This window comes from Loxodonta africana, chromosome X (assembly GCF_030014295.1).
Source record: "Loxodonta africana isolate mLoxAfr1 chromosome X, mLoxAfr1.hap2, whole genome shotgun sequence".
Classification (NCBI taxonomy): domain Eukaryota; kingdom Metazoa; phylum Chordata; class Mammalia; order Proboscidea; family Elephantidae; genus Loxodonta; species Loxodonta africana.
The window spans coordinates 6,873,492-6,898,282 of NC_087369.1; the positions used below are offsets into that span (position 1 = coordinate 6,873,492).

The 24,791-nt window shown below is 42.7% G+C and overlaps 1 protein-coding gene across 2 annotated transcripts in view; it reads right to left on the reverse strand.

Moving 5' to 3' along the window:
- Positions 1-5,696: 5,696 nt before the first annotated feature.
- LOC135228842 (neuroligin-4, X-linked) overlaps positions 5,697-24,791 on the reverse strand; it is a 267,647-nt gene continuing 248,552 nt past the window's right edge. The window contains exons 4-5 of one of the 2 annotated variants that reach the window (XM_064277935.1): positions 21,983-22,772; positions 5,697-7,134 (exon numbers count right to left, since the gene is read on the reverse strand). In XM_064277935.1, coding sequence (XP_064134005.1) covers positions 6,285-7,134; positions 21,983-22,772 — 1,640 coding nt within the window. In that variant the 3' untranslated portion in view covers positions 5,697-6,284. Of the gene's footprint in view, positions 7,135-21,982; positions 22,775-24,791 lie in introns of both variants that reach the window. The other variant, XM_064277936.1, reaches the window with a different exon arrangement.

Sequence of the window (24,791 nt, forward strand, 5' to 3'; positions counted from 1 at the left end):
ACAGAGTAGAACTGCCCCAGAGTTTCCAAGGAGCGCCTGGTAGATTTGAACTGCCGATCTTTTGGTTAGCAGCTGTAGCACTTAACCGCTGCGCCGCCAGGGTTTCCATATATATGTATGTATATATATATTTAAATAAAGGGAATTCCAATGTTTTTTTTCCAACATTCATGAATCCTCAAACATTTACATGGTCTCGCATACGTTTGTAGACACATGATATATGTTCTCAATTTCCCTGGTTGCTTAATAATTAAAGTACAAGCCTTTAGCTTTCTACATTACATACCATCATCTTCCTCAAGCCTCTAAATTAACAGGGGGATGCTTGTAGAAATATTAGTGTGTACCTGATGTCTGCTCATGTGAACTGATGCATTTCAATAACATGGAAACACAATGACCCTAGATTGGAAGGACCAGGTTAAAACCTGTCCTGTGATGGGTAGCAGTTAGGTCTATACCAAATATGTGGATCAGGGGAATAGGATGTGAACTGTTGCCCTGGTAATTTCTCTTTCTCTTCAACTTGTGGCAGCACTAGGGACTTGAATTTCAGAGCTGGGGAAGAACCAGAAGGGAAAAATCACGTGTATGTATCAACCGAACCAGTTGCCATCCAGCCGATTCTGACTCATGGTGACCCCATGTGCGTCAGAGCAGAACTCTGCTCCATTGGATTTTCGAAAGCTTTCAGAAGTAGGTTGCCAGGTCTTTCTTCCGAGGTGCCTGTGTGGACTTGAACCTCCAGCCTTTTGGTTAGCAGCTGAGCATGCTGTTTGGACTACCCGGGCTCTCCTTGACCACCCACCACCATTTTCATCTCTGTGTACCCCTACTTATTTGGAAACATGTGGGTTAGGGGTTGCTGCCTACTTAAGACTTCCCAAATTGCCCCAGCCTAGCTTAAGGAGCTGTGTCTGGACGCTTATTAGTTCCGTGGGCTCCATCTCTAGCTGCGCCTGCTACCTTTATTTCTGTACTTCTCCACCTTCTTCTTTAAGCTCCACGACAAAGGAAATTTTCCTTATATAAAACTAGCCCCAGCACAGGACCCTGGACAACCAGGTTTAGTGACGGTTTGATGAACGAATGAATGTATGAATGGGTTTTTAACACACCTGGAATAACTCAGAATGGCTATAGAGGGACTTCCCCTCAAGTTACAATTTGTTAAAGACTGAACTCTCAGTCCTTGAAAATGGAATTACCAATACACACACAGACGCATGCACACACACACACCCATCCACCCATGTATATGTATCTAATTTCTACCATGTGTTTCACACCCCCAAAACTGACTGGAGGCCAATGTCTGAGGAATTTAAGAGTTCATATACGGCAAAAAAAAAAAAAAGTCAAATTATTTCCTGTTTTTTCTTTAACTAAGAATTAGCTGGTGTCATTGTTATGAAGTCCCTGGGTGGTGCTAAAGGATAACATGCTCGGCTGCTAACTGAAAGGCTGGAGGTTTGAGCCCATCCAGAGGCACCTCTGAAGAAAGGCCTGGCAATCTACTGTAGAAAAACCAGCCACTGGAACCCCTCCGGAGCACGGTTCTGCTGACACACGTGGGGTCACCATGAGTTGGAATCTACTTGATGACAACTTGTTATAAAACCTTGTGCATAAAATCCTTGAGGCCCCTGGGTGGTGCAAATAATTAACACACTCAGCTGTTGACCAAGTGGTTGGCAGTCCAAATACACCTAAAGGAGCCTCAGAAGAAAGGCCAGGCAATCTACTTTAGAAAAATCAGCCGCTGAAAACCCTATGGAGCACAGTTGTACTCTGACGCGAATGGGGTCACCATGAGTCAGAGCTGACTCAACACCAACTGGATTAGGAGTTCCTGGTTGATGCAAATGGTTGAAGCACTTGGCTGCTAACTGACAGATTGGGCTTTCGAGTCCACCCAGAGGCACCTCAGAAGAAAGGCCTGGCAATGTACTTCACAAAAAAACAGCCACTGAAAATCCTATGGAGCACAGTTCTATTCTGACACACATGGGGTCGCCATGAACTGGAATAGACTCCACGCAACGTTTTTTTTTAACCATCATCACATGCCTAGTCTTGACTTGGGAGTCTTAGTTTCTTGATGAAAAGATTGAGTTCTGAAGACATACTGTCATGTTTTGAATCTAATTTCAGCCGCTCAGTAGCTGGGTGTTTTGAGGCAGATGGATTAAAATTCTCTGATGATCGACTTCTTTCTTTGTAAAAGAGAAGAAATACAGGTGCCTATTGCTTAGGGACATTGCGAATGTTAAACCAAAGAGTGGCCAGAGGCAAAGAGAGAACTTGACAAATTAGCTCTCATTGGTACTAGAGCGGTGCTTTTGCCTTTTGAGTTTTATTTGGTAGAATTTCTTGTGGTCTACTTGAAGATTTACTCAAACAAGGCTCTGCTTCTGAAATCTTTGGAGTCCCTGGGCGGTGCAAACAGTTAACATGCTCAGCTGCTAACTGAAAAGTTGGCGGTTCGAGTCTACCCAGAGGCATCTGGGAAGAAAAAAGCCTGGTGACATTATTCTGCAAAATCAAAAACTGAAAACTCTACGGAACGCAGTTCTAGTCTGATACACATGGGAGCGCCATGAGTTGACCGAGTGGCAATAGGCGTAATTAAGTCAAACACAACTCAAAACGCAACTAAATGAGGATGGGCAGAAGTGATAAATCCAAGTGTTCTGTTTCAGGGAACATCCTTCTGACATGAACTTCAACACCCAAGGCTTTCTTCTCCTAGAGCGATTTGTCAGCTGAACCTCCTTGGTAGTATCACAGAAACCATGCACCATGCTGACCCCTAAGAAACCCGTCCATCCCTGATGGGGTTTGTCTGTGCATAGCCCAGGTCAGACGTAGCATTTGGCTTTCACAATAACAGAGGCTTTCGAAGAAAAGAATAAACAAGATAGACCACCTACAAAAAAAGATCGGACGCTTAATTATTTGCACAAAGCATTAGAAAATACTGTGATATTTTATTATTAAAAATGATGCTGAAAAGTTTATACATATGTCTCCAGTCATATATATCTTCTATCATTACTTAAGGCAAAATCAAAAACAAAATTGCAAAATAATAACCCAAGAAACCATTAAACCCTGCGTGCCTTTAAAGGTCAAGAATAAAAGCCTAGAAAGTATTTTTTGTTTTTTCTCATTTTTCCCTTCCTTTTTGTCTTTTTAATAGATAGCAAGTATATTTTATTCTCATAGAACTCTATGAAGATTCTAGAACTTCTTTCCACGTAGAAATAAGGTATCATTTAAGATGTATTAAATTGCTTTTCATCATAGTCTCTGTAAAAGCTAAAGTTATTCACGTCACAGGAACACTTTTTTTTTCTTTTTCTTTTCCTTATCCAAACGTCACAAGCCTGACACACTGCTGTACATATTGCTAGCAGAAGACAACTGGAAATATTAAACAAATACTGGAATTCACATTACAAACATACCCAACCGACACCGAGGTGAAGATTCACTTCCTTTTGTAATTTCACTGAGAGCCGGATTTGCTGCTGGCCAGCTGGGGTAAGACATAGCTTGCAGAAATGGTCTGCTCATAGCTTTAGTCAATGACGAATCAGGGTGGAATCTTTTCCCGGCTATCTCTAGCTGTAGGAATATTGCTTCTCCATGGGCTAAGTCAGGATCGTCACATGTCACAGATATATTTACAGAGACTCTCATATGTAAACCAAGATAAACAGCTGGGTTGACTACGTAACTTGGAGGAATTGCTAAGAATTCTCTTGTCCTAGAGGGGATTTTCAAAGATCTGGAGTGATGGCTACGGTTTTAGTTTAGGGATTTGTTATCAAAGCTTGTTATCCCAAAGGCATGAAGGAGCTGGATGTTTCTGTGGGAGGAGAGAGATGATGGGTATGCCTGCCTCACCATCGGCATTTAAGACCTAACCACCATCAAACCCAGAGACTTTCTCTTCAAATATCTTTGGTCACTATTTCTTGGTGATGCAGTCATTTTTGAAAGACAAAATATAAAGTAACCATTATTATTATTTTTTCTCTCTCCACCTTATACACTCAAAACATTCCTTAAGGAAAACAAGAAATTGACAAGGTGTCAGGGGGCAAATGTCAGTCTCTAGTTTATCAATTAAAAATGGGTGAATAATTTCCCTATGTTATCTGGACCAAACCAAACCCATTGCTGTTCACTCCAGATCATGACTACCCCATGTGTTACAGAGTAGAACTGCTCCATAGGGTTTTGGCTGTCATTTTTAAGTTCGTAGATCATAAACCTTCCTGGGTAGTTAAGCACTTGGTTACTAAGTGAAAGGTTGATGGTTCAAATTCACTCGGAGGTGCCTTGGAAGAAAGACCTGGCAAACTACTTCCCAAAGATCATAGCCGTTGAAAACCCCAATGGAGTACAGTTGTATTCTGTAATATACAGGGTCCCCATGAGTCAGAATCAACTGGAAGGCAATGGGGCTCTAGGGTGGTGCCAAGAGTTAAGCGCTCAGCTGCTCACCAAAAGGATGGAGATTTGAGTCCACCCAGAGGTGCCTCGAAAGAAAGGCCTGGCAATCTACTTCTGAAAAATCAGCCGCTGAAAACCCTATGGCGTACAGTTCTGCTTGGACACACATGGGGGCACCATGAGGCTGAAATGACTCAGTGGTAACTGACTTTGTTCTTCCTTCTTCATTATCTTGACAGTGAAGCTACCACACTTCCCAAAAAATCCGTGCATATCACATTTCATGTTTTTTTTTTTGTTTTCCTTCTTCTTTTCTGTTGTATGTATTGATTGGTGACCGCTACATAAATCCACAAAAATCAATCTTTTCAGAGAAGCCTATGTTCTATCCAATAAATGATATAAAGAATTAAAAAAAAAAATTAAAAAGCTGCTTATGGATAACTAAGGGATGTAATGCTAAAAGAAAAATGAAAGACACATATACTCCTTCAATCTGATTAGCAAAGCCGAGCAGATACTTGGTCAGCCAAACCCCTTTGCAGCTGCTGGTAAACAGAGACGGATTGAGTCGGCTGAGCACAGCCGACCAAAGGCAAGCTTTCTTTCCTTTTGGCAGGGCTCTGGGCTGGAAGCAACCCTTCCTAAAAAGATTCAAAGAACCAGAACTACAGAACTAGACTTGTATATATGTATATTTTTTCTTTCCCCTAATGTTACTCTGTTTGTGCATCTCTCTCATTCAACAAGCTTTAAATATATTCGATGTTGGGGACCCAAGTTTGTGTTGCAGCTCCATGAAGGCTCACACACAAAAATAAAATAAAATAAAACGTTTCCTAAAGCAACGGTCTTCTAAGAATGCTGTCACATGCATCTGTGGGACCCGAACGAAGAAATCCGTGGGTCACACGGTCTTGGGTCTTCTGTAGGACGCGCGTCCGCCTATAAATGGGATGAGTTAGAAAACCCCACGTCTTTGTGTATCACAAGTAATTAAGAAGAAAAGCCTCCTTTGTCTGGGAGGAAACAGGTGATATGACTAATGTATATCTATTTATATACATACAGAGGACAACCAAAAGCACAATCTTGCTAAAAGCTCTTTCAAACTGAAAACACCAATAAAAGCTTTTTTTTTTTTTTGATGTGTGTGTGTGTGTGTGTGTTGAAACTCACAGCTATATACATTTTTATTTTTACAAAGTTTCTTAAATATAGTTCGGGCCGGCAAAACATCTCTTTGCACAGAACTATATGTATTTGAGTGCGTGGTCGGTCCTTTTATTTTTCATAATAAAATTCCACTTTTCCTTCATTCTGGATTGTAATTCCGTGTGCTAGGTATAAGCCCGTAGACTCTTCCTTCACTTATGTAGAGCCATCCATTGTATGGCACACAAAGAACCTTTTATTATTTCCATTTTGATTTAAAAAAAAATTTTTTTTTTTTTAAAGTGTCCCTGGGTAAGTTCCAGAAATGTCTGCTGATACTGTTACACTGGACACATCAGTTCCTGGCCATGGTGATGCTCTATCACACTAAACATCTGCTGGGGTGGTGAAGATCTTAAAGCAATGTTGAAATAGCAATGTATACGTTTCACATTTCACAGGGTTGGAAGTTGATCTTGGAATACTTGGAAATTCCCAGGGAAAGGGTGAGCAGGGACACAGAGACTGCCCTTCCTCGTGTTTGTCCTAAGTCAATGTGATGAAAAACATTCCATGGTTGGAGACATTCCTTCTCGCTTCCTCTATCTATGTCTTCTAGGCTGCAGAGAGGGAGGAGCCGAGGGGGGGAGGGAACTGCAAAGCTATACTCTGGTGGTGGAATGCCCGTGGGGTAAATTTGTACTGTTCTGTCCTCCACTGAAGGTGTTGAATGTGTGCAAGGGCTGCATTCCCGACAGTGTGTTTGGAATCATGGTGATGGTGTTAGGTGTCATAAGTGGGATATCATCCGGAGACCGGCGAAGGGTAAGGGTGTAGTCTGGTGGGCAGGTGAGCCTCAGGGTGTCATGAGCCTGCAGCGACTCACAGTCATGGTCATGTTCCAACTGTTTCATCTGGAGTGACATGATCTCCTCGTTCTGAATGTGAGCAATATCGTTTGTGGTGTTTCTCTGGGGGCTGGGGCGTCTATGTGTTTCGTGACGTCTCTTGTCCTTTTTGTAGTACAGAGCAGCAAACGCTAAGATGTTCAGGAACAGCAAGGATGCACCCACAGCGATGGTGACGCTCAACTCGGTGGAGTAATCCCGCTTGGTCTCGATAAGGACAGTCGTATCCTCGGGCCCTGTTTTATGTGGGTCCTTGGAGTGTTTGGGGCTGTTGGCAGGCGTTATCGCTGGGCGTTTAGTTGTAGGCCATATCTTTGCAGGAGACCTCCGGGTACCGTAGGGGAAGGACGTCATGTCGGGTGGGGGAACCTTGGTGGTGGTTGAAACATACTGAAATATCTCGTTCAAGTTGTGCAGGTGAGGAACAAGTTCCAACCAGAAGGCCACTTTTGTTGCTCGGTAGTGATCCCTTACTCTGGGTTTCAAGCCGATGTGCAGATACAGCTGGTCTTTGGGGTTGTACTTGGACCAGGCTACTTCCTCAAAGCGGTTGGGTTTTGTGTGAATGAACTTGGTATCCTGTGGAACTGGCTGGTTAGGATCACTGGGGATAGAAGAAAGAAAGAAAGAAAAGTCATACTCTTCTATATTTGGCAAAAAAAAAAAAAAAAGGAAAAGAGACCTTGATCGGTTAATTGCATATATTTATTGATAAACATGGGGAAGCCTGGTGGCACAACAGTTAAGCACTTAGCTGCAAACCTAAAGGTTGGCAGTTTGAACCCACCCAGCAGCTCAATGGAAGAAGAACCTGGCATTCTGCTCCAGTAAATATTACAGCCTAGAAAACCCTATGGGGCAGTTCTACTCTGTCCCATGGGGTCAGTGTGAGTCAGCATTGACTTGACGGCACACAGCAACACCAACAATCTTTATGGAAGCAGATCACCAGGTCATTCTTCTGTGGAGCCACTGGGTCGTTCAAACTGCCAACCATTCGGTGTGTAGCCCAGCACTTAACCATGTGCACCATGTAGAGTCCACCGAAATGACAGATTTGGATACATGTTGAATAATCATGCATGACTCAGGATTTAAAATATTCTACTCTGTGTGATAAAAGCAGCCATCGTGCCACAGTGGTTAGAAGATTATAGCCTAGAAAATCCTATGAAACAGTTCTACTTTGTCCTATAGGGCCACTATGAGTTTTAATCAACTCCATGGCACCCAACAACACTGACGTGTACAAAATACCCAAGCAAGAATAGATAACTTCCACTTTAATCCAAAATACTCCTACCATTTTGTGTTCTTCTTAAAATTTCCTTGTAGTCTCGTTTTTAAAACAAATCCTGATGGCAGAGTTAGGTCATGTTTTATAACAACATTTCTACTTATTTGTTGAAATGTGCAGTGGTACCTTAAAAAATGAAAAATCCAAACAAAATATCTTGAGGAAAAACTTTAGTATTTCAAGTTTAATTACTTTAGAGTCATGAGTCTCAACCAGGTGCTATTGCCCTGCCCCCTCCCCAGGGGACATTTGGCAATTTTGGAGCCCTGGTGGTGTAGTGGTTAAGAGCATGGCTGCTAACCAAAAGGTCAGCTGTTTGAATCCACCAGCTGCTCCTTGGAAACCTTATGGGGCAGTTCTTCTCTGTCCTATAGGGTCACTGTGAGTTGGAATTGATTTTATGGCACAGGATTTTTGGTCAGGAGACAATTTTGGTTGTGAAGACTGGATGAAAGAATCTTCCAGGTATCAAGCAGGCTGAGGTCCGTGATTTTACTAAACAGTGTACAATGCCCAGGGCAGCCCCTACATCAAGGATGTATGTGGCTTCAAATATCAATAGTAATGAGGCTGAAAAAAGCTGACTTAGAAGCTATTGTGGAAAAAGTGGGCATTCTGTTTCTCACTAAAGAATTGCTTTGGAAGTAAATAAAGAGTTATTGCCCTTTTAATAAATAAAATATATGACACTAAACCAAACCAAACCCACTGCTGTCGAGTTGATTCCGACGCAGAGCGACCCCATAGGGTTTCCAAGGCTGTAAATCTTTGTGGACGCAGACTGCCACATCTTTCTCCCTCAGAGCATCTGGTGGTTTCGAACCACTGACTTCAGTTAGCAGTCAATCACTGTGAAAGCTGGACAATGAATAAGGAAGACCCAAAAATAATTGATGCCTTTGAATTGTGGTGTTGGTGAAGAATATTGAATATACCATGGACTGCCGAAAGAATGAACAAATCTGACTTAGAGGAAGTACAACCAGAATGCTCCTTATAAGCAAGGATGGTGAGACTAAGTCTCACGTACTTTGGACATGTTGTCAGGAGGGATTAGTCCCTGGAGAAAGACATTACGCTTGGTAAAGTACAGGGTCAGCGGAAAAGAGGAAGACCCTCAACAAGATAGACTGATAACAATGGCTACAACAATGGGCTCAAGCATAACAACGACTGTGAGGATGGCGCAGGACCAGGCAGTGTTTTGTTCTGTGGTACAGAGGGTCCCTGTGAGTTGGAACTGACTTGACAGCACCTAACAACAAGGACAACAGTCAATCACTTCACCCACTGCTCCACCAGGGCTAAATATATACCAAAACCAAGTAAAGATAAGTTTTATATTTGCAAAAAAAGTTTGTAAATAGAAATATGCATTATTTCTTCACTCTACTTGAAGGAAAAACTACTTATATTGAAGAAAATAGAATAAATTAAATTATGAGTGCTTTTTGAAAACATTTTATAGTCTGAGGTGGGTAAATATCAAACAGTATTGCATTAATTATAATAGGTTATGTAAGATGGTACTTGAGGATAAGGAAAGCCTGGGGGTGCGATAGTTAAGCCATCAGCTGCTAACAGAAAGGTTGGTGGTTTGAACCCACCCAGTTGCTCCGTGGGAGAAAAGACCTGGAGATCTGTTCCCGGAAAGATTACTGCATTGGGGGAAGTTCTACTCTATTTCATGGGGTCGCTGTGAGAAGGATGTGACTTGATGGCACCTAACAAAAACAACAGTAGAACCTTTAGGGAAACTGAGGTATGCTGAGTTTCATATGTTCAGGAGAATTAACATGCCTCACAGTAAACTGAGAGCGTTTTCAATGGATATCAAGAGTGCTCAGCAACTGTGCACCAAAACATTACCTTCTTGTTATTTATAGAAGTGAGCAGAGGGACAAAAAGAAAAAGGACCATCAACATTTATTTACAGACAACCCATATAGAGTGATGCTTTGAATATCTTTGCAACCAAGTCTTTTAAGATAACAGCCCCCTCTCCCCTCCCGCAAAGATATCAAATTCTCATTTCTTTCCATTTTTCTAGGGTTGGTCAAATCAAATAGATTTGACTTTTAAAAAATATGTCAAATAGATTTCATCTTCATAATTGTTTTCTATAAAAAAAAATCTGAAATGCATGATAAAAAAATGTTTATATGTTATAAAAAATCTGAAATTAGACTAGGTAAAAAGTCACCAGGACAGAGCACTGAAATCTCAGTAAGGCAGTGGGAAGACTCACGGCCAGCCGAGAATTGCAAAGTCCTGGTCTACTGCTCTGACCTCATCGGGTTTTCTTGACAGTAATCTCTACAGGAGCAGATCGTCGGGCCTTTCTTCCGTGGTACCACTAAACGTAGGTTAGCAGTCAAGTGCCAACTCTCTGTACCACCTAGGGACCTTGGTTGACTGCTCCAGGTACTCTAACTTCTACCCTCCAAGGAGCCCCTTCTTGCAGTAATTTTATGGAACGGTCTCTATCTATTGAGTATTTTCCTTGTACTCCAGAAGGCTGGGTAACCAGAAGGCCCTACTTGGAGATCTCAAGAAAACAACCTTTACTGTGAATTGTGCAGGATTCAAATAATACACGTGACCAAGAGGTGCAACATCTACCAAAGGACTTTATCGCTCAATCTGAGGTTGTCCCAGCGACAACATAAGCCATTTCCGCGCATTGAATTTTCTGCATTTTCTTCTCTTCATAGTTGTGAAATCTTGAGCAAATGAAATTCATTAGCCTCTGCTGGCTTCATCTTCCTTATCTACAGCCAGTGGCCATTGACTCCAACTTATGGCAACCCCATATATGTCCGAGTAGAACTGTGCTCTACAGGGTTTTCAATGGCTGGTTTTTCAGAAGTTGACTGCCAGGCCTTTCTTCCTAGGCACCATGGGGTGAACTCGAACCTCCAACCTTTTAGTTAGCAACTGAGAACTTTAACCATTGGCACCACCAAGGGACTTCTCCTTACCTATATGCTGGATGAGAATATTGAGCTTGGTGGTAATTGGTGAGTGTTCAATAATAACTACAGAATGTCTATCATCCCGTCATCTCTCAACAAATATTAACCCCCTTCTCTCAGTATATTACTACTGTGTTATTTTTAATCGCCATCGAGTCAATTCCAACACATGGCCACCTCCTGGAAATCGACAGAGAGAAGGGGCTATGATATAGGAAATATGGGTTACCGTGGCACATGAGAAAAAGTTAACCTCTTAACGGAATACACACTAGACACAGAGGTTTCATTTTACTAATAGGATTCAAGAGCAAGATATAATATTATAGGTTATAATACCATGAATCCACCAGCCACTCTTTGGAAACCCTGTGGGGCAGTTCTACTCTGTCCTATAGGGTCACGATGAGTCGGAATCAACTCGCCGGCAATGGGTTTTGCTTATACCATGAGCTTACTTTTCTGTGTTTTCAGATAAAAATCAGATAGACCCATTAATATCTGTGAAAACAAATCTGATTTTTATTTCTTATATTTTATATTCTTGTTTTCAAGGTCAAAAATTGGGAAAAGATTGGATTCAATATGCTGACTGACTCATGATTATTTTTTTCAAGGTCTTCTTGCATTAATAAACAATTTCCATTTGCTGGAACTTGCCATCGGTACATGTGCCTTTTATATGGATTGTTTTAGAAGAAATGACAGGTAGCAATTTTTCTATTATTTTCAATTTTATGTTGTATCTTTTTGCATGTTTCTAAATCCATTCTTCCCATAGATCGGATTTCATTGAATTGCATTTGGGTCTACTAGGGGCGTAGTCCTTTTATCCCAGGGTGGACGTCTACAAAGAAGAATGTTCTGTTCATGGTGAAGCCATAGCTCTTAACCCGTGCACCACGTGGCATGCAGTCTTTTAATTCCCACGAGTAAAATTAAACATCATAATGATTAAGGAGAGAGAGAAACAGACATGGTTTTGTCTCCCTTCTGAAAGCTTCAAGATGTATCTTCATCCTTATTCCCCAGCCCCGAACACATATATGCTCACCTGTCATCTTTTATTTGAGATACAACCACGGCAGTGGATAGTCAAATGCATTTCTAAGATCTTGTCCTTCACTTTATTTGCAGAGATAGGCAATTGATTTCTTGAGAAATATCAGTGAACCTTCACATCTGATTTCTTTAGATGGTACGAGTTTCTTCTAAGGATGTCTGGGTGGCACAATTTGTTAAGCGTTTGACTATGAGCTTAAAGGTTGATGGTTTGAACCTACCCAGAGGCGCCTCATGAGAAAGGCTTGCAAACAATCAGCCATTGAAAACTCTTTGGGGTGAAGTTCTACGCCAACACACATGGGCTGCCATGAGTCAGATTCGACGCGATGGCAAGCTAACCACATGATAACAAGGCTCTGCTTAAACCTAAAGCAATGTGGTATTGACTGTTAGGTATACATCCTCTACAAAGAAAACTTCCCTACACTAAGGTTGTTTTAAGTATTCATTTATACCTCTCAGGCTACAGGTGGCGATGTTCATTATTTGTCATAGAGTAGTTGACCAGTTGATTTCAAGTCAACTCTGTCTCATGGCGACCATGGCCGTTGCAAATGGTTAACACACTCTCACTTGTTAACTGAAAGGGTCAGAGGTTAACGTCCACCTAGAGACACCTCAGAAGAAAAGCCTGGCGATCTAGTTCAGAGAAATCAGCCAATGAAAACCCTATGGAGCACAGTTCTATTCTGACACACATGGGGTCTCCGTATTTAATTGGCAATAAAGCTGACTTTGGAAGGCAGACTTTTGCTGCAAATCTCCAAAACCATCCTCCCTGAGTGCCTTTTTCCTACTTTTTCTCTGAAGATTTAGCCAGGGTTGAATACAAGTTAAGGAGTCCTGGTGGTGCAGTGGTTAAACGCTCAGCTGCTAACCAAAGGGCCAGCGGTTTGGAACCACCAGCCACTCTGTGAGAGAAAGATGTAGCAGTCTGCTTCTGTAAAGGTTGCAGCCTTGGAAGCTCTATGGGGCCATCCTACTCTGTCCTGTAGGGTCACTATGATTCAGAATCAACTCAATGGCATTTTTTCTTTTTTTGGAATACAAGTTAATCGTAGGATATGAACAAATTCAAAACCAGAGATGGCATATGAAGCAAACAAAAGGTATACGCCATTCCCCCACACCTACACCAAACTACTGGAAACAAAGCCACAACAAAATCCATGATGTATATGTTGTTTTTAACTTCCATTGTGGAACTATTTCTCTGTCTCCGAATTCCAACAGACTGCAAGGTCTTCAGTAAATTATTCATCATTTGATGGCTCTGAGCCATGCCTTGTATAGAGTCTGAATTTCCTCCACTTCCTTTTCATTTGTATCTTCTCATACAGAATGGAAGCAGATCTGGTCCTTGATCCGTGAGCACCTGGGTTTTGTTGACCAATATAGCCAATTGCTTTCTACTCATTCCCCAAAGAGAGTTTATATAACAAAGATTTTAATTATTTATAATCCTTTTCAAACCTTGGAATTAGCTTTCCTTTTCCCTCAATTTTATTTCTCATGTTTCGAAGCTTTCCAAGTCTGCCTGATTTCTATAAAACTCCTGGATATGTTGGTCTGTGTTGTACTCTTACTGCAATATTTTGGTTCCTTCCTTTCACCTGGATCATTTAAATAGCCTTCCTAGTTACAAGGAAATTATTCTAAAAAATATGGCCATATCCCTTCCCTATTTTAAATAAAATAGATAGTAGGTGGGTAGGTAGGTAGATAAATAGATAGTAGATAGATGGTAAATAGAGAGTAGATAGATGGTAGGTAGATAGAAAAATGGATAGATGGTAGATCGATGATAAATAGAAGAAGGGATAGAAAGATGTATGAATGGATGGATGGATGGATGGGTGGGTGGAGGGAGGGAGGGAGGGAGGGAGGGATGGATGGATGGATGGGTGGGTGGGTGGGTGGGTGGGTGGGTGGATGGATGGATGGATGGATGGATGGACGGACAGATGATAGATGATAAATAGTAGATAGAAAAATGGATAGACGGATGGATGATAGAAGAAGAGATAGATGAATGCATGGATGGATGGGTGGATGGATGAACGGATGGGCACATGATAGGTGGATAGATAGATGACACATAGATAAATTGTAGAAAAATGGATAGATGGATGGATGATAGAAGAGATGGATAGCAATGACCTCTTAAGGACATGACATTCATTGATTGTCAATATCTGATCACTACTAATGTTTTGAGTGCTCACTGTGAACTTCCTGACTTCTTCTAACAGTTTTGCTGTCTCTGTCTCTCTAAGGATGGGAGAACCCTCTCACCTAAGACTGCCATGAGTACACCACCAATGGTATGATTTGAAAGCAGAGATTCAATTTCTGTCTTTCCTCACTTCCTTCCTCAATTCCTCTCTCCCTTTCCTTCTGTTCATTCTCTCTCCCTACTTCCATCCTTTCTCTCTCTCTCCCTTACTTCCATCCCTTCTCTCTCTCTGTTTCACTCTCTCTTCTTTCTCTCTTCCCTCCTCCTTTCCTTCCTATCTTCCTTCTCTCTCTCTTTCTTTCATGCTTGCCTGGAGTACATCCATTAACGTTATTTTCCTCTGCCCATCAAAAACTAAAAGGCTAGCATATCAGATACATGTACTTTTCAACATAAAAGATCAGAACTGTTAGCTTTGTGACATATGATGAGAGAAGCACCTAGGCAGTTAAGAAGTCCTCGTGGTGCAGTGGTTAAATGCCCAGCTGCTAACTGAAAGGTCAGACGTCTGAACTCACCAGCCACTCTGTGGAAGAAAGATGTGGTAGCCTGCTTCTGTAAAGATTACAGCCTTGGAAGCCCTATGGGGCAAGCTCATGGAATATCAAGAAAATCAGGGTACCATGCATGACATGTACAAGGATTGGAGTTTCTTCAAATGATGACGGTAAAGCACAATACCTTTGTGAAACACAATCCCCTCTCCACAACAATATATTAATTGTGAGAGACGTGTTATAATCATACCCTTGCTTCTCTGATGGAGGAGAGCAATGATGGTTCTCAAAGGTATCCCATCACATTCTATTTGTTCTTGCCTGAGTACGATTTCTGGAGAACACAGTGACCATGGACTGCCAGAAGAATGGATAAATCAGTCTTAAAGGAAATACAACCAGAATATTCCTTAGAAGAATGAACAAATCAGTCTCAGAAGAAATACAACTAGAATGCTCCTTAGAAGTAAGGATGGAGAGACTTTGGCTAGCTTACTTTGGACAAGTCATCGGGAAAGACAAATTGCTAGAAAAGAACATCAAGTTTGGTAAAGTGGAGGGTCAGCAGAAATGAGAGAAATGCTTAATAAGATGGATTGACACAATAGCAACAATGGATTCAAACATACCAATGATCGTAAAGATGGCACAGAACTGGGCAATGTTTTGTTCTGTTGTACCTAAGGTCACCAGAGTCAGAGTTGACTCTACCGTACCTAAAAACAAAAAACACAATACACTAAAAATAGAATATTGAATATATCGTGGACTTCTAGAATAACGAACACATCTGCCTTGGAAGAAATACAGACAGAATGCTCCTTAGAAGTGAGGATGACAAGATTTCATCTTGCTTACTTTGGACACGTTACCAGGATGGACCAATCTTTGGAGAAGAACATCATGGTTGGTGAAATAAAGGGTCAACAAAAACGAAGGAAATCCTCCATGAGATGGATTGACACAATAGCTACAATGGTCTCAAAGATACCAACAATCATGAAGACGGCACAAGACTGAACAACATTTCATTCTGTCATACATAAGACCACCATGAGTCACAGTTGATTCGATGGCACTTAAAAACAACACACTGCACTAAACCAAAAACACTGAATATACCATAGAGTGCCAGAAGAGTGAACAAATCAGTCTTAGAAAAAACATAGCCAGAATGCTCCTCAGAAGTGAGGATAGTGAGACTTTGACTTGCTTGCTTTGGACACGTCATGAAGAAAGACCAACCGCTAGAGAAGGACATTATGTTTGGTAAAGTAGAGGGTCATCAAAAACAAGGGAATTCCTCCACGGGATGGACTGACACAACGGCTGTACCAACGGACTCAGACATAATAACGATCATGAAGATGGCACAGGACTGAGCAACGTTTCATTCTGTAAGGTTGCCATGACTTGGAGCCAACTTGATGGCAACTAACAATAATGCGCTGTTCCCTAATTGCCAGCAGTTTCAACCTCCTCACCTGGGCCACTGAAGCAGCTTGCTATCTACACGAGAATCCTTCCCTTGCAAAGGACTGACTGTATAGTTCTCTTAGTTTAACTAAATCAATAGCAACTACTACATAAGCCCTTGCCGTGCATCCTCAAACGTGTGCCTCAACAGCTAAACGCCCCTCTTGCTTGTTCAACCAACCCCGGTAGAACCTCACCACCTGACTGTTTACGTTTCCAGTGGTGCTTTTCACTTCACGTTAGATGAAGTTCTGAGCAACTGTCCTTGAAGATGGTTTGAATCATTCAAATGACCTTTCAAGTGAATTGAGAAAACTCGCTGCGTTAATATTCCTAAGCGTGACCTTAGTTATGTTCCACTTTCGCTGAAGAAACAAAAATAGCTCCCATTTGGCTGAAGTCCAGACTCTTCAGACAGACCTTCAAGAACTTCCACCATCCACAGCCTGCGTCTTCACCCAGATCCCTACTTGAAGCTTTTGACTCCAGGCAAGGCAAAACTATTCCTCCATTTGATGTCCTTTGCTTCTTGCCCTCGTTTCTAGCCACAGTCACACATTTCTGAAATCTTAACGTACCCTAGATACACACCAATAATGGTGAACTGATGATATGTGCTGAGGTATTAGTCCCGGGCTATTTCACATCTCTGAGGGACAGTGGTGGTTCAGTGGTAGAGTCCTTGCCTCCATGCAGGAGACCCGGGTTCGATTCCTGGCCAATGCACCTTATGTGCAGCCCCCACCCATCTGTCAGTGGAGGCTTGCGTGTTGCTGTGATGCTGAACAGGTTTCAGCAGAGCTTTCAGACTAAGACAGACCAGGAAGAAAGGCCTGGTGATCTATTTCTGAAAATCAGTCAGTGAAGACCCTATGGACCACCATGTTCCAACCCGCAACCAACCATGGGGTGGCCATGAATGGGGGCTGATTCCACAGCAGCAAACAATTTTACATTTCTATGTTCCCTGAACAAGGAATGTGCACCATAGGCACCATGTAAAAGGATTTTAGGAAATAGTTACGGCATTAGGGAGCACTCAGGCACACCAAGAAACGTTGCCACCATCTCAGATCTCTCTCGCTCTTTCTGCATGTCCAGGAGAAAGTGCCCACCAGATGCTAGAGGTTCCTCACCACATTAGGACTCTCCATGGTCTCTTTCTTTTTTTAAACAAGGAGGGAACCAGCCTCCATCTCAGAGCATTTAGTAAGCAGAAAGAGCTAACAAGAATTTAATGACATTGCCTCAAGTTCACTACTTCTTTGTGGTTCGGTTAAACTTACTACAACTGACACTTGCTTTCTATTGAAGAAAACAATATGAAGCTTTATATTATTATTTTATATTATAATAAAAGCACATTAAGAAAAGAAAAAAATAAACATGTGGTTTTAGAGAAAGTCAGTAACGATAGTGAGTCCTTGGGTGGTGCAAATGTTAAAGTGCTTGCTGCTCACCAAAAGGTTGGAGGTTTGAGTCCACCCAGAGGCACCTTGGAAGCAAGGCCTGGCGATCTGTGGTGGCGATCTACTTCTGAAAGAATTAGCCATTGAAAACCCTATGGAACACAGTTCTACTGTCACACCTGTGGTCTCCAAGGGTCGAATCGACTGAAGGAAGCTGGTTTGGTTTTTGGTTTTTATTAGACATAGACTTTCCGGGTGGTACAAATGGTTGAAGTGCTTGGCTGCTAATTGAAAGGTTGGGGGTTTGAGTCCACCCAGTGACACCTCAGAAGAAAGGTCTGGAGGCCTACTTCTGAAAAATCAGCTGCTGAAAACCCCAGTGACTATAGTTCTACCCTGACAACTGGTACTGGTAAGCAGTGATATGTTGGGAACAGGCACAGCTGCAGTTCAGGAAATCCTGTCTGAGTCCTTCTTATGCTTCAAGAAAATGCAAAACTTACAAGGGCACGTGTCACGTGTCATACATTTATGACATCGCCAGGGATACTTAAAAATACTCGTATACCAGCGTTCACTGCACCAATTTTCCCAATAGCCAAAAGGTGGAGACAACAGAAATACCCATCAACAGATGAATGGATACATACAAACAACGAAATATTACTCAGCCGTGAAGAGATATGAAGTCCTGAGGCTCGGCACAACACGGATGGACCTTGGAAACACCACGCTGATGAAATCAGCCAGTGGCAAAAGGACAACTGCCGTTAGGATCTCACCTACATGAAATAAGCAAATCTATAGAAACCGAAGGTCGTTAGCAGTTACCAGGGGTAGGCGGGCGAGCGGAAGGAGGAGCTTCCGTTTGGGAGGCGTGGAGCTTATGGCAACGAGGACGGAATGTTTTGGGTGAGGATAGTGTTAATGGCAGCACAGCATGAAAGACATAATCAAGGACACGGGATTGTAAAATGTGGAAGTTGGTGTGTTGGCGGATACTGTGGTGTGTGTTTTCATTACAATAAATTAAAAAAAGAGAGAAAATTAAAAAAAAAAAACTTCTTGTCTCGAATTCAATTATTTTCCAACAAAGAATCTTTGGATGAGTGACAGGCAAGCTTTTCTCTCAAATGTTTGCACCTCCTTCCTTCCTCCTGGCCCCATATTAGCCTTCTCTTAGACCAAATGTATCAAGCAGGACTGCTCAAAATGGGTACCCAATTATAACACATTTTATACACTAGAGGAGCCCCTGGGAAGTGCCAATAGTGAAGCACTCGACTACTAGCCGTGAGGCTGGCAGTTCGAACCCACCCGAGGCGCCTCAGAAGAAAGGCCTGGCTATCTACTTCTACTTTCACAGCCTTGAAAACTCTATGGACCACCATTCTAGTCTGCACCCTCGGGGTCACCATGAGTTGGACTCAATTCAAAGTCACCTAACAACAGCGACAGATAACAAACACCACTCAATACACATGCTATGTTAAGACCCGTAACTGTTCTTAAGCCACTTGCCACCAAAAAAGTACTGGGGATCCTTGTAAAGACTGAAAGCTGCTGGGCCCCTGAGTTTAGGGCCTTCAGCACCCCCACACCCTCTAGGCTTACTGTATGTATGAGGTTTGGGCAGAGCTGCTGCAGTCTGGGAGTCCAGGTCTGACATGCAACGATGCAGGGGAAGATTTAGAGACTCCTCAGGCCACAAGTGTCTGCATTTCTAATTCCGGACAAGAGGCTCCAGGTTAATGACGGCAGCACACACAGGTAGCACAGAATGACACCTCGTTAATTTTCAAAATTACGTGATTAGCCAAGAGTAAACGAAAAGATGCCTCAATACGATGCCCTGACACTGGTACCTATTTAAGAGGGTTTGCAGTCTCTTCTCTCTGTCGGCAGAGAAACTGCTCTGTAGAATTTTAGGAGTCTCTGCTGTATGTGAAAGGAGCCCTGGTGGCACAGTGGTTAAGCGCTCGGCTGCTAAGCGAATGGTGGGTGGTTTAAACTCACCCAGAGGCTCCACAGGAGAACGATCTGGCGGTCTGCTTCCGTAAAGATTACAGCCTCGGGAACCCTGTGGAGCAGGTCTACCCTCTCACATAGCTTCACTATGAGCTGGTATTGACTTGACAGCAATGGGTGCGGTTTTTGGAGTGTTATATGTGGACCTCATATATTTTTAACTATATTTAGCCACTGAGTCTTTATTGATTTATTTTATTTATTTAGTTATCATGGGAATCCCTGGGTGATGCAAGCAGTTAATGTGCTTGACTTTTAGCCAAGAGGTTAGTGGTTCAAACCCCCGCAGAGGCTCCACAGGAGAAAGACCTGGAGATCTGCTTCCGTAAAGATTACGGCCTAGGAAACCCTATGGGGCAGTTCTACATGACCACATGGGGTCACTATGAGTTAGAACTGACTCGATGGCACACGATAATGGCGACATAGTTATTATGTTAGGGAGTCCTGGGTGGTGCAAACAGTTAACATGCTCAGCTGTTAACCAAAAGGTTGGGGGTTCGAGTCCTCCCAGAGGCGCCTTGGAAGAAAGGCCTGGAGATCTACTTCTGAAAAACTAGCCACTAAAAACCCAATGAGGCACAGTTCTACTCTGACACGCGTAGGGGTGCCATGAGCTGGAGTCAACTCAATGGCAACTGGTTTATCATTATTACAAGAGTTATTTCATTCTTGTGGCTGTGTGGTAAGCACTTTTCCTTGTGACACACCTATTTCAGTACCCTATTGTTTAACAAATGAGGCAAGGTCATCTTTAGATTTGAAACTCATTGATCAGCTATCGCTCAGTCACTTTACTTCTACATCCCACACATCCCACACTAGCAGGTAGGAAATTGCTCTGAAGAATTTTCAACATGCAAGTAGTACGGTAGTAAATATATGGTTTGAAAGAAGACATTTTAGGGTGAAAGGAAAAAGCAAAAAACTGAGTTGCCATGTTCTCGTTGTTAGTTGCTGTCTAGTCGATTCCGACTCACAGTGGCTCCACGTATCAAAGAGTAGAACTGAGCTTCCATAGGGTTTCCTCAGCTGTCATCTTTACAGAAGCAGATTGTCAGGGCATTTCTTCCATGGAGCCACTACCAAAACACAAACCCATTGCTGTCAAGTCGATTCTGACTCATAGAAAGCCTATAGCACAGAGTAGAATTGCTGCATAGTGTTTCCAAGAAGCAGCTGGTGGATTTGAATGGCTAACCTTTCGGCCAGCAGCTGAGATCTTAACCCCTGCAACACCAGGGCCCCATGAAGCCACGAAACCAAAATAACTTGTTGCCTTTGAATTGATTCTGACTTTCAGTGACCCTGTAGGATGGAGCAGAGCTGTCCCATAGGGTTTCCAAGAAGCCGCTGGTGGATTCAAACTGTCAACCTTTCGGTTAGCAGCCATAGCTCTCAACCACTGGGCCACCAGGGCTCCACTGGGGGCATTCAAACCACCAAAATTGAGGTCAGCAGTTGAGTGCAAACCTTTTGCATCACCTAGGTTTCCGCGTTGCTGTGGTTGGGTGCTGTGGAGTTGATTCTGACTCACAGTGACCCTATGTGCAGAGCAGAACTGCCCTGTATGGTTTTCTAGGCTGCAATCCTTACCGAGAGCTGATTGCCAGGTTTTTCTCCCCTAGAGCTACTGGTGGGTTTGAATACTGACCTTTCAGTTAGCAGCCAAGCGCTTTGAGCACTGCACCTTCAGAGCTACTTAGGTTTCCATAGACCTTGGAAAGAAACGGCTGCTGTGTGTGTCCAAGTTACAGAAAAAATGCAATTCATTCAATCATAGAAACGATACTTAGACCGAGGAAGCAAACGAGTTGGGAGGAGGGCGATAACCTGATTGTTGTGAATTGAATTGTGTCCTCAAAAAACTTGTGTTGTAAATACTATACCTATGGAGGGAAACCCTGGCGGCATAGTGGTTAAGAGCTCGGCTGCTAACCAAAATGTCGGCAGTTCGAATCCACCAGGCACTCACTGGAAACTCTATGGGGCAGTTCTACTCTGTCCTATAGGGTCGCTATGAGTCAGAATCGACTCAACAGCAACGAGTTTAGTTTTTTTTCTTTTTTCCTTTTTAAAAAAATATACTTATGGTTGTAATCCTGTTTGGGAATAGGGTTTTCTGTGTTATGTTAATGAGGCCGTATCAGTGTAGGGTGTGTTTCGAGTCAATTTCTTTTGAGATATAAAGAGAGCAGATTAGACACAGAAGCAAGCAAGCACAGATGGGGAAAGACTCCATGTGGAGATCACCAAGGAACGAGGAACAGAAGCTGAAAAGACACAAGGACCTGCCCCAAGAGCCAACAGAGAGAGAGAGACACTTCCCCTAGAGCAGGCACCTTGAATTTGGACTTGTAGCCTCCAGTACTGTGAGAAAATAAATTTCTGTTCATTAAAGGATACGCCTGTGGTATTTCTGTTACAGCAGCGCTAAGTAACTAAGACAATGATGCAGAGAAAACATACCCCGTTTTGGCGAAGTTTGTCCAGTAGGTCATCACCACTGCACTGAGCATCACGTCATTCTTGGAGAAGTTACAGCTGAAGAGTTCAGTAGGACCGATCATGGGGATCCCAAAGACATAGGGGACTTCGTCGCCATGGGCTGAGTCTGCCCAGCTGGGCTTCATCTCACTCTGACAGTGATGGTAAAAGGCGTAGAAGTAGGTTGGCGAGCCGTACTGGGCGTGGAGGTCGGCGGTGGCCACAGCCGGGGCCACCCACTGGTGGTCCGTGAAGAGAGCCACCAAGGTCTTGCGACGTGTTTCAGGGTTCTCCTTGTCTGCCCAGTCTGTGTACATGAACTTGATGGTCTCACGCAGGGTGTCTTTCCCCTCTGGGTAGCCGTAAAGGTTGTCCACAAAGTTGGACACGGAGAAGTCAAAGTCATTGGGGGTGACGCCATCTTCGTTGTCCACGATGCCGTCCACAAACTTCAGACCCTCCCCTTGGTTCACGCCCAGCATGATGTCATAGTTAAGGAACTCCCCTTGCTCCATGAGAATCTGGGGGTCGTCAGGAATGACATCGCCGTCAATGACGGGCCCAAAGGCGATGTGGTACGTGGCTGGGGTGATGGTCTGCTGAATGAGCTCTTTGTAGTTCTTATTCCGAAGGCATTCCACCATGTCCGTGGTGTCCAGCATGTTGCAGCCCACTTTATCTGCCAATATCCGAGTGTACTTGGCAGGCTGGTAGTTGACGGCCCAGCTGGACAGGGCGGTGCCGCTTTGAATGATGGCTTTTTGGAACAGACCTGCAGGTGCAAATGGAGGACATGGAAATTAATACCCCAAGCGCAAGAAAGCAGCTTTTACTGCTCACAGAATGCCTGCATTGTATCTCCGTGGTGTGAATATCGGGATACAGTAGCATTCAGCTCTTTCAGCCGCTCTTTCCTTCTTTTCGATCCCAAGCCCCTCGTTGGGAGTTTTTAGGGGGTATTTTTGCACACACAGGCACAAAATAGTTTAAGGAAATGAAAGTGCCGTGTTACTTTTCCTACAGCGTCAAAACCATGCAATCTCGTTACATACTGCAGGACTCCAATTATAGGATATTCTGGAAAAGGCGAAGCTATCTAGAGAGACAGTAAAAAGATCAGTGGTTGCCAGGGGCTTGGGGGAGGAGGCGAGGGATGGATAAGTGGAGTCCAGGACATTTTTAGGGCAGTGAAACCATGCCGTAGGATACTGTACAGGCATGATATCACGTGTTTGTCAAAACTCACAGGACTGTGCCACACAAGGAGTGAGCCCTCCTGTAAACTAAGTGTTTTAGTTAGTAACAATGTATCCATACTAGGTCAGCGACTGTAACAAATGGACCACAGGAAAGGTGCTCCTAATGGGGGAAAATGTGCAGGTTGGAGACAGGGCTATGTAGGAACAATGCTGTAGTTTCTCTGCCATTTTTCTGTAAACTGAAAACTGCTCTAGAGAAATACAGTGTATTAAAGAAAATAACACTGTTAGAGAACACTAAACCCTAAAATTTCTCTAAAAAATAGTGTATTAAAAAATGAGACTGTCAGAGACCTTCAGACGCTCAAATAGATGTTTGATCATTCTAAAGAAATACTGTTAATTAAAAATAAAAACAAATGCAATCTCTTTATCCTCACACAATTTGGTGTAGCTTTTACTTGCCTTTTTTCAGATTCTATAACTAAAGGCCCTCGGAGGAAATCACAACCCCCACTGGAGAAGAAACATGCTTTTTACCAGTAAGGGGTCAAAGATCCTCTGGGCTCACAGGCAGATCAGGGGCCACTTAAATAGGGGAGAAACTGCCCACTTACAAGAATTCAGAACACCCATTCAGGGCTCTGTTCATATCTCCATCCTCCATATAATGAAGATATTAAAATTTTACAGCTAACCTAATTACATTAGCTATCCTAATGAAATTCTCAACCAAGTAGTCAATGAACAATTTTTTTTTTTCTCTTAAATCATTCATTTCAAAAACACGCCAATTCAAAGCCCAGCGTTTTCTATATTTTATATTGCCACAATTTTAAAATGCCTTGTTTAGGTGAGAAACTTGAAAAAACTCAGGCCATTTTGGGAGTGAAAGCCAAGTAAGCTCAAAAATTTCCATCAGATTTGTCTATTGCTGTCCAGAAGTACCAAGTCTCTATTTTTAACCACGACAGGGTATACAGAATCCCAGCCTTCTATTTGCTCTCAATTCCTGCCTTTTCCATGAATTCCAGTCTGAGTCTAACTCTGATGTCCCAGGAGTTGCTGGAAGAATGCAACATTTAGCTCTGAGCCCAGAAGTTTCACGTCCTGTCAGTGTTGAAGGTAGTGCAAACTATCAAGTGTGAGGAAAACATGGACAGAATCGAAAGATGTGATTTTAAAGACCAGAGAAATGGCAAGAGGTGACACTTGGGCCCAGACTCTAAACCACACGTCATCAATGTCGACGTCATCAGAAAAGTTATGTCTGGCCAATCTCCCAGTCCTTAAAATTCCGCCAGAAATGTGTAACCATTGACTTGAGTCTTTGACTCTAAAGATCAAAGTCTGGAAGCACTTAAAAGACACGATGACAATACGCGATCTCTTCAAGACATGAGTAAGTTAATGCTGTCAGATTTAGAAAAGCACTGCCGGAAAGTATATTCCCCCCTCCCCACAGAAATGTTAGCAATAATTTAGGCAACAGTGTATATATAGGTAGTATACATGGTATATATATTTGTATTTTGGAAAGTAATAACAGCCACATGATAAAAACCAAAGCCAAACTATTTGCCATTGAGTCA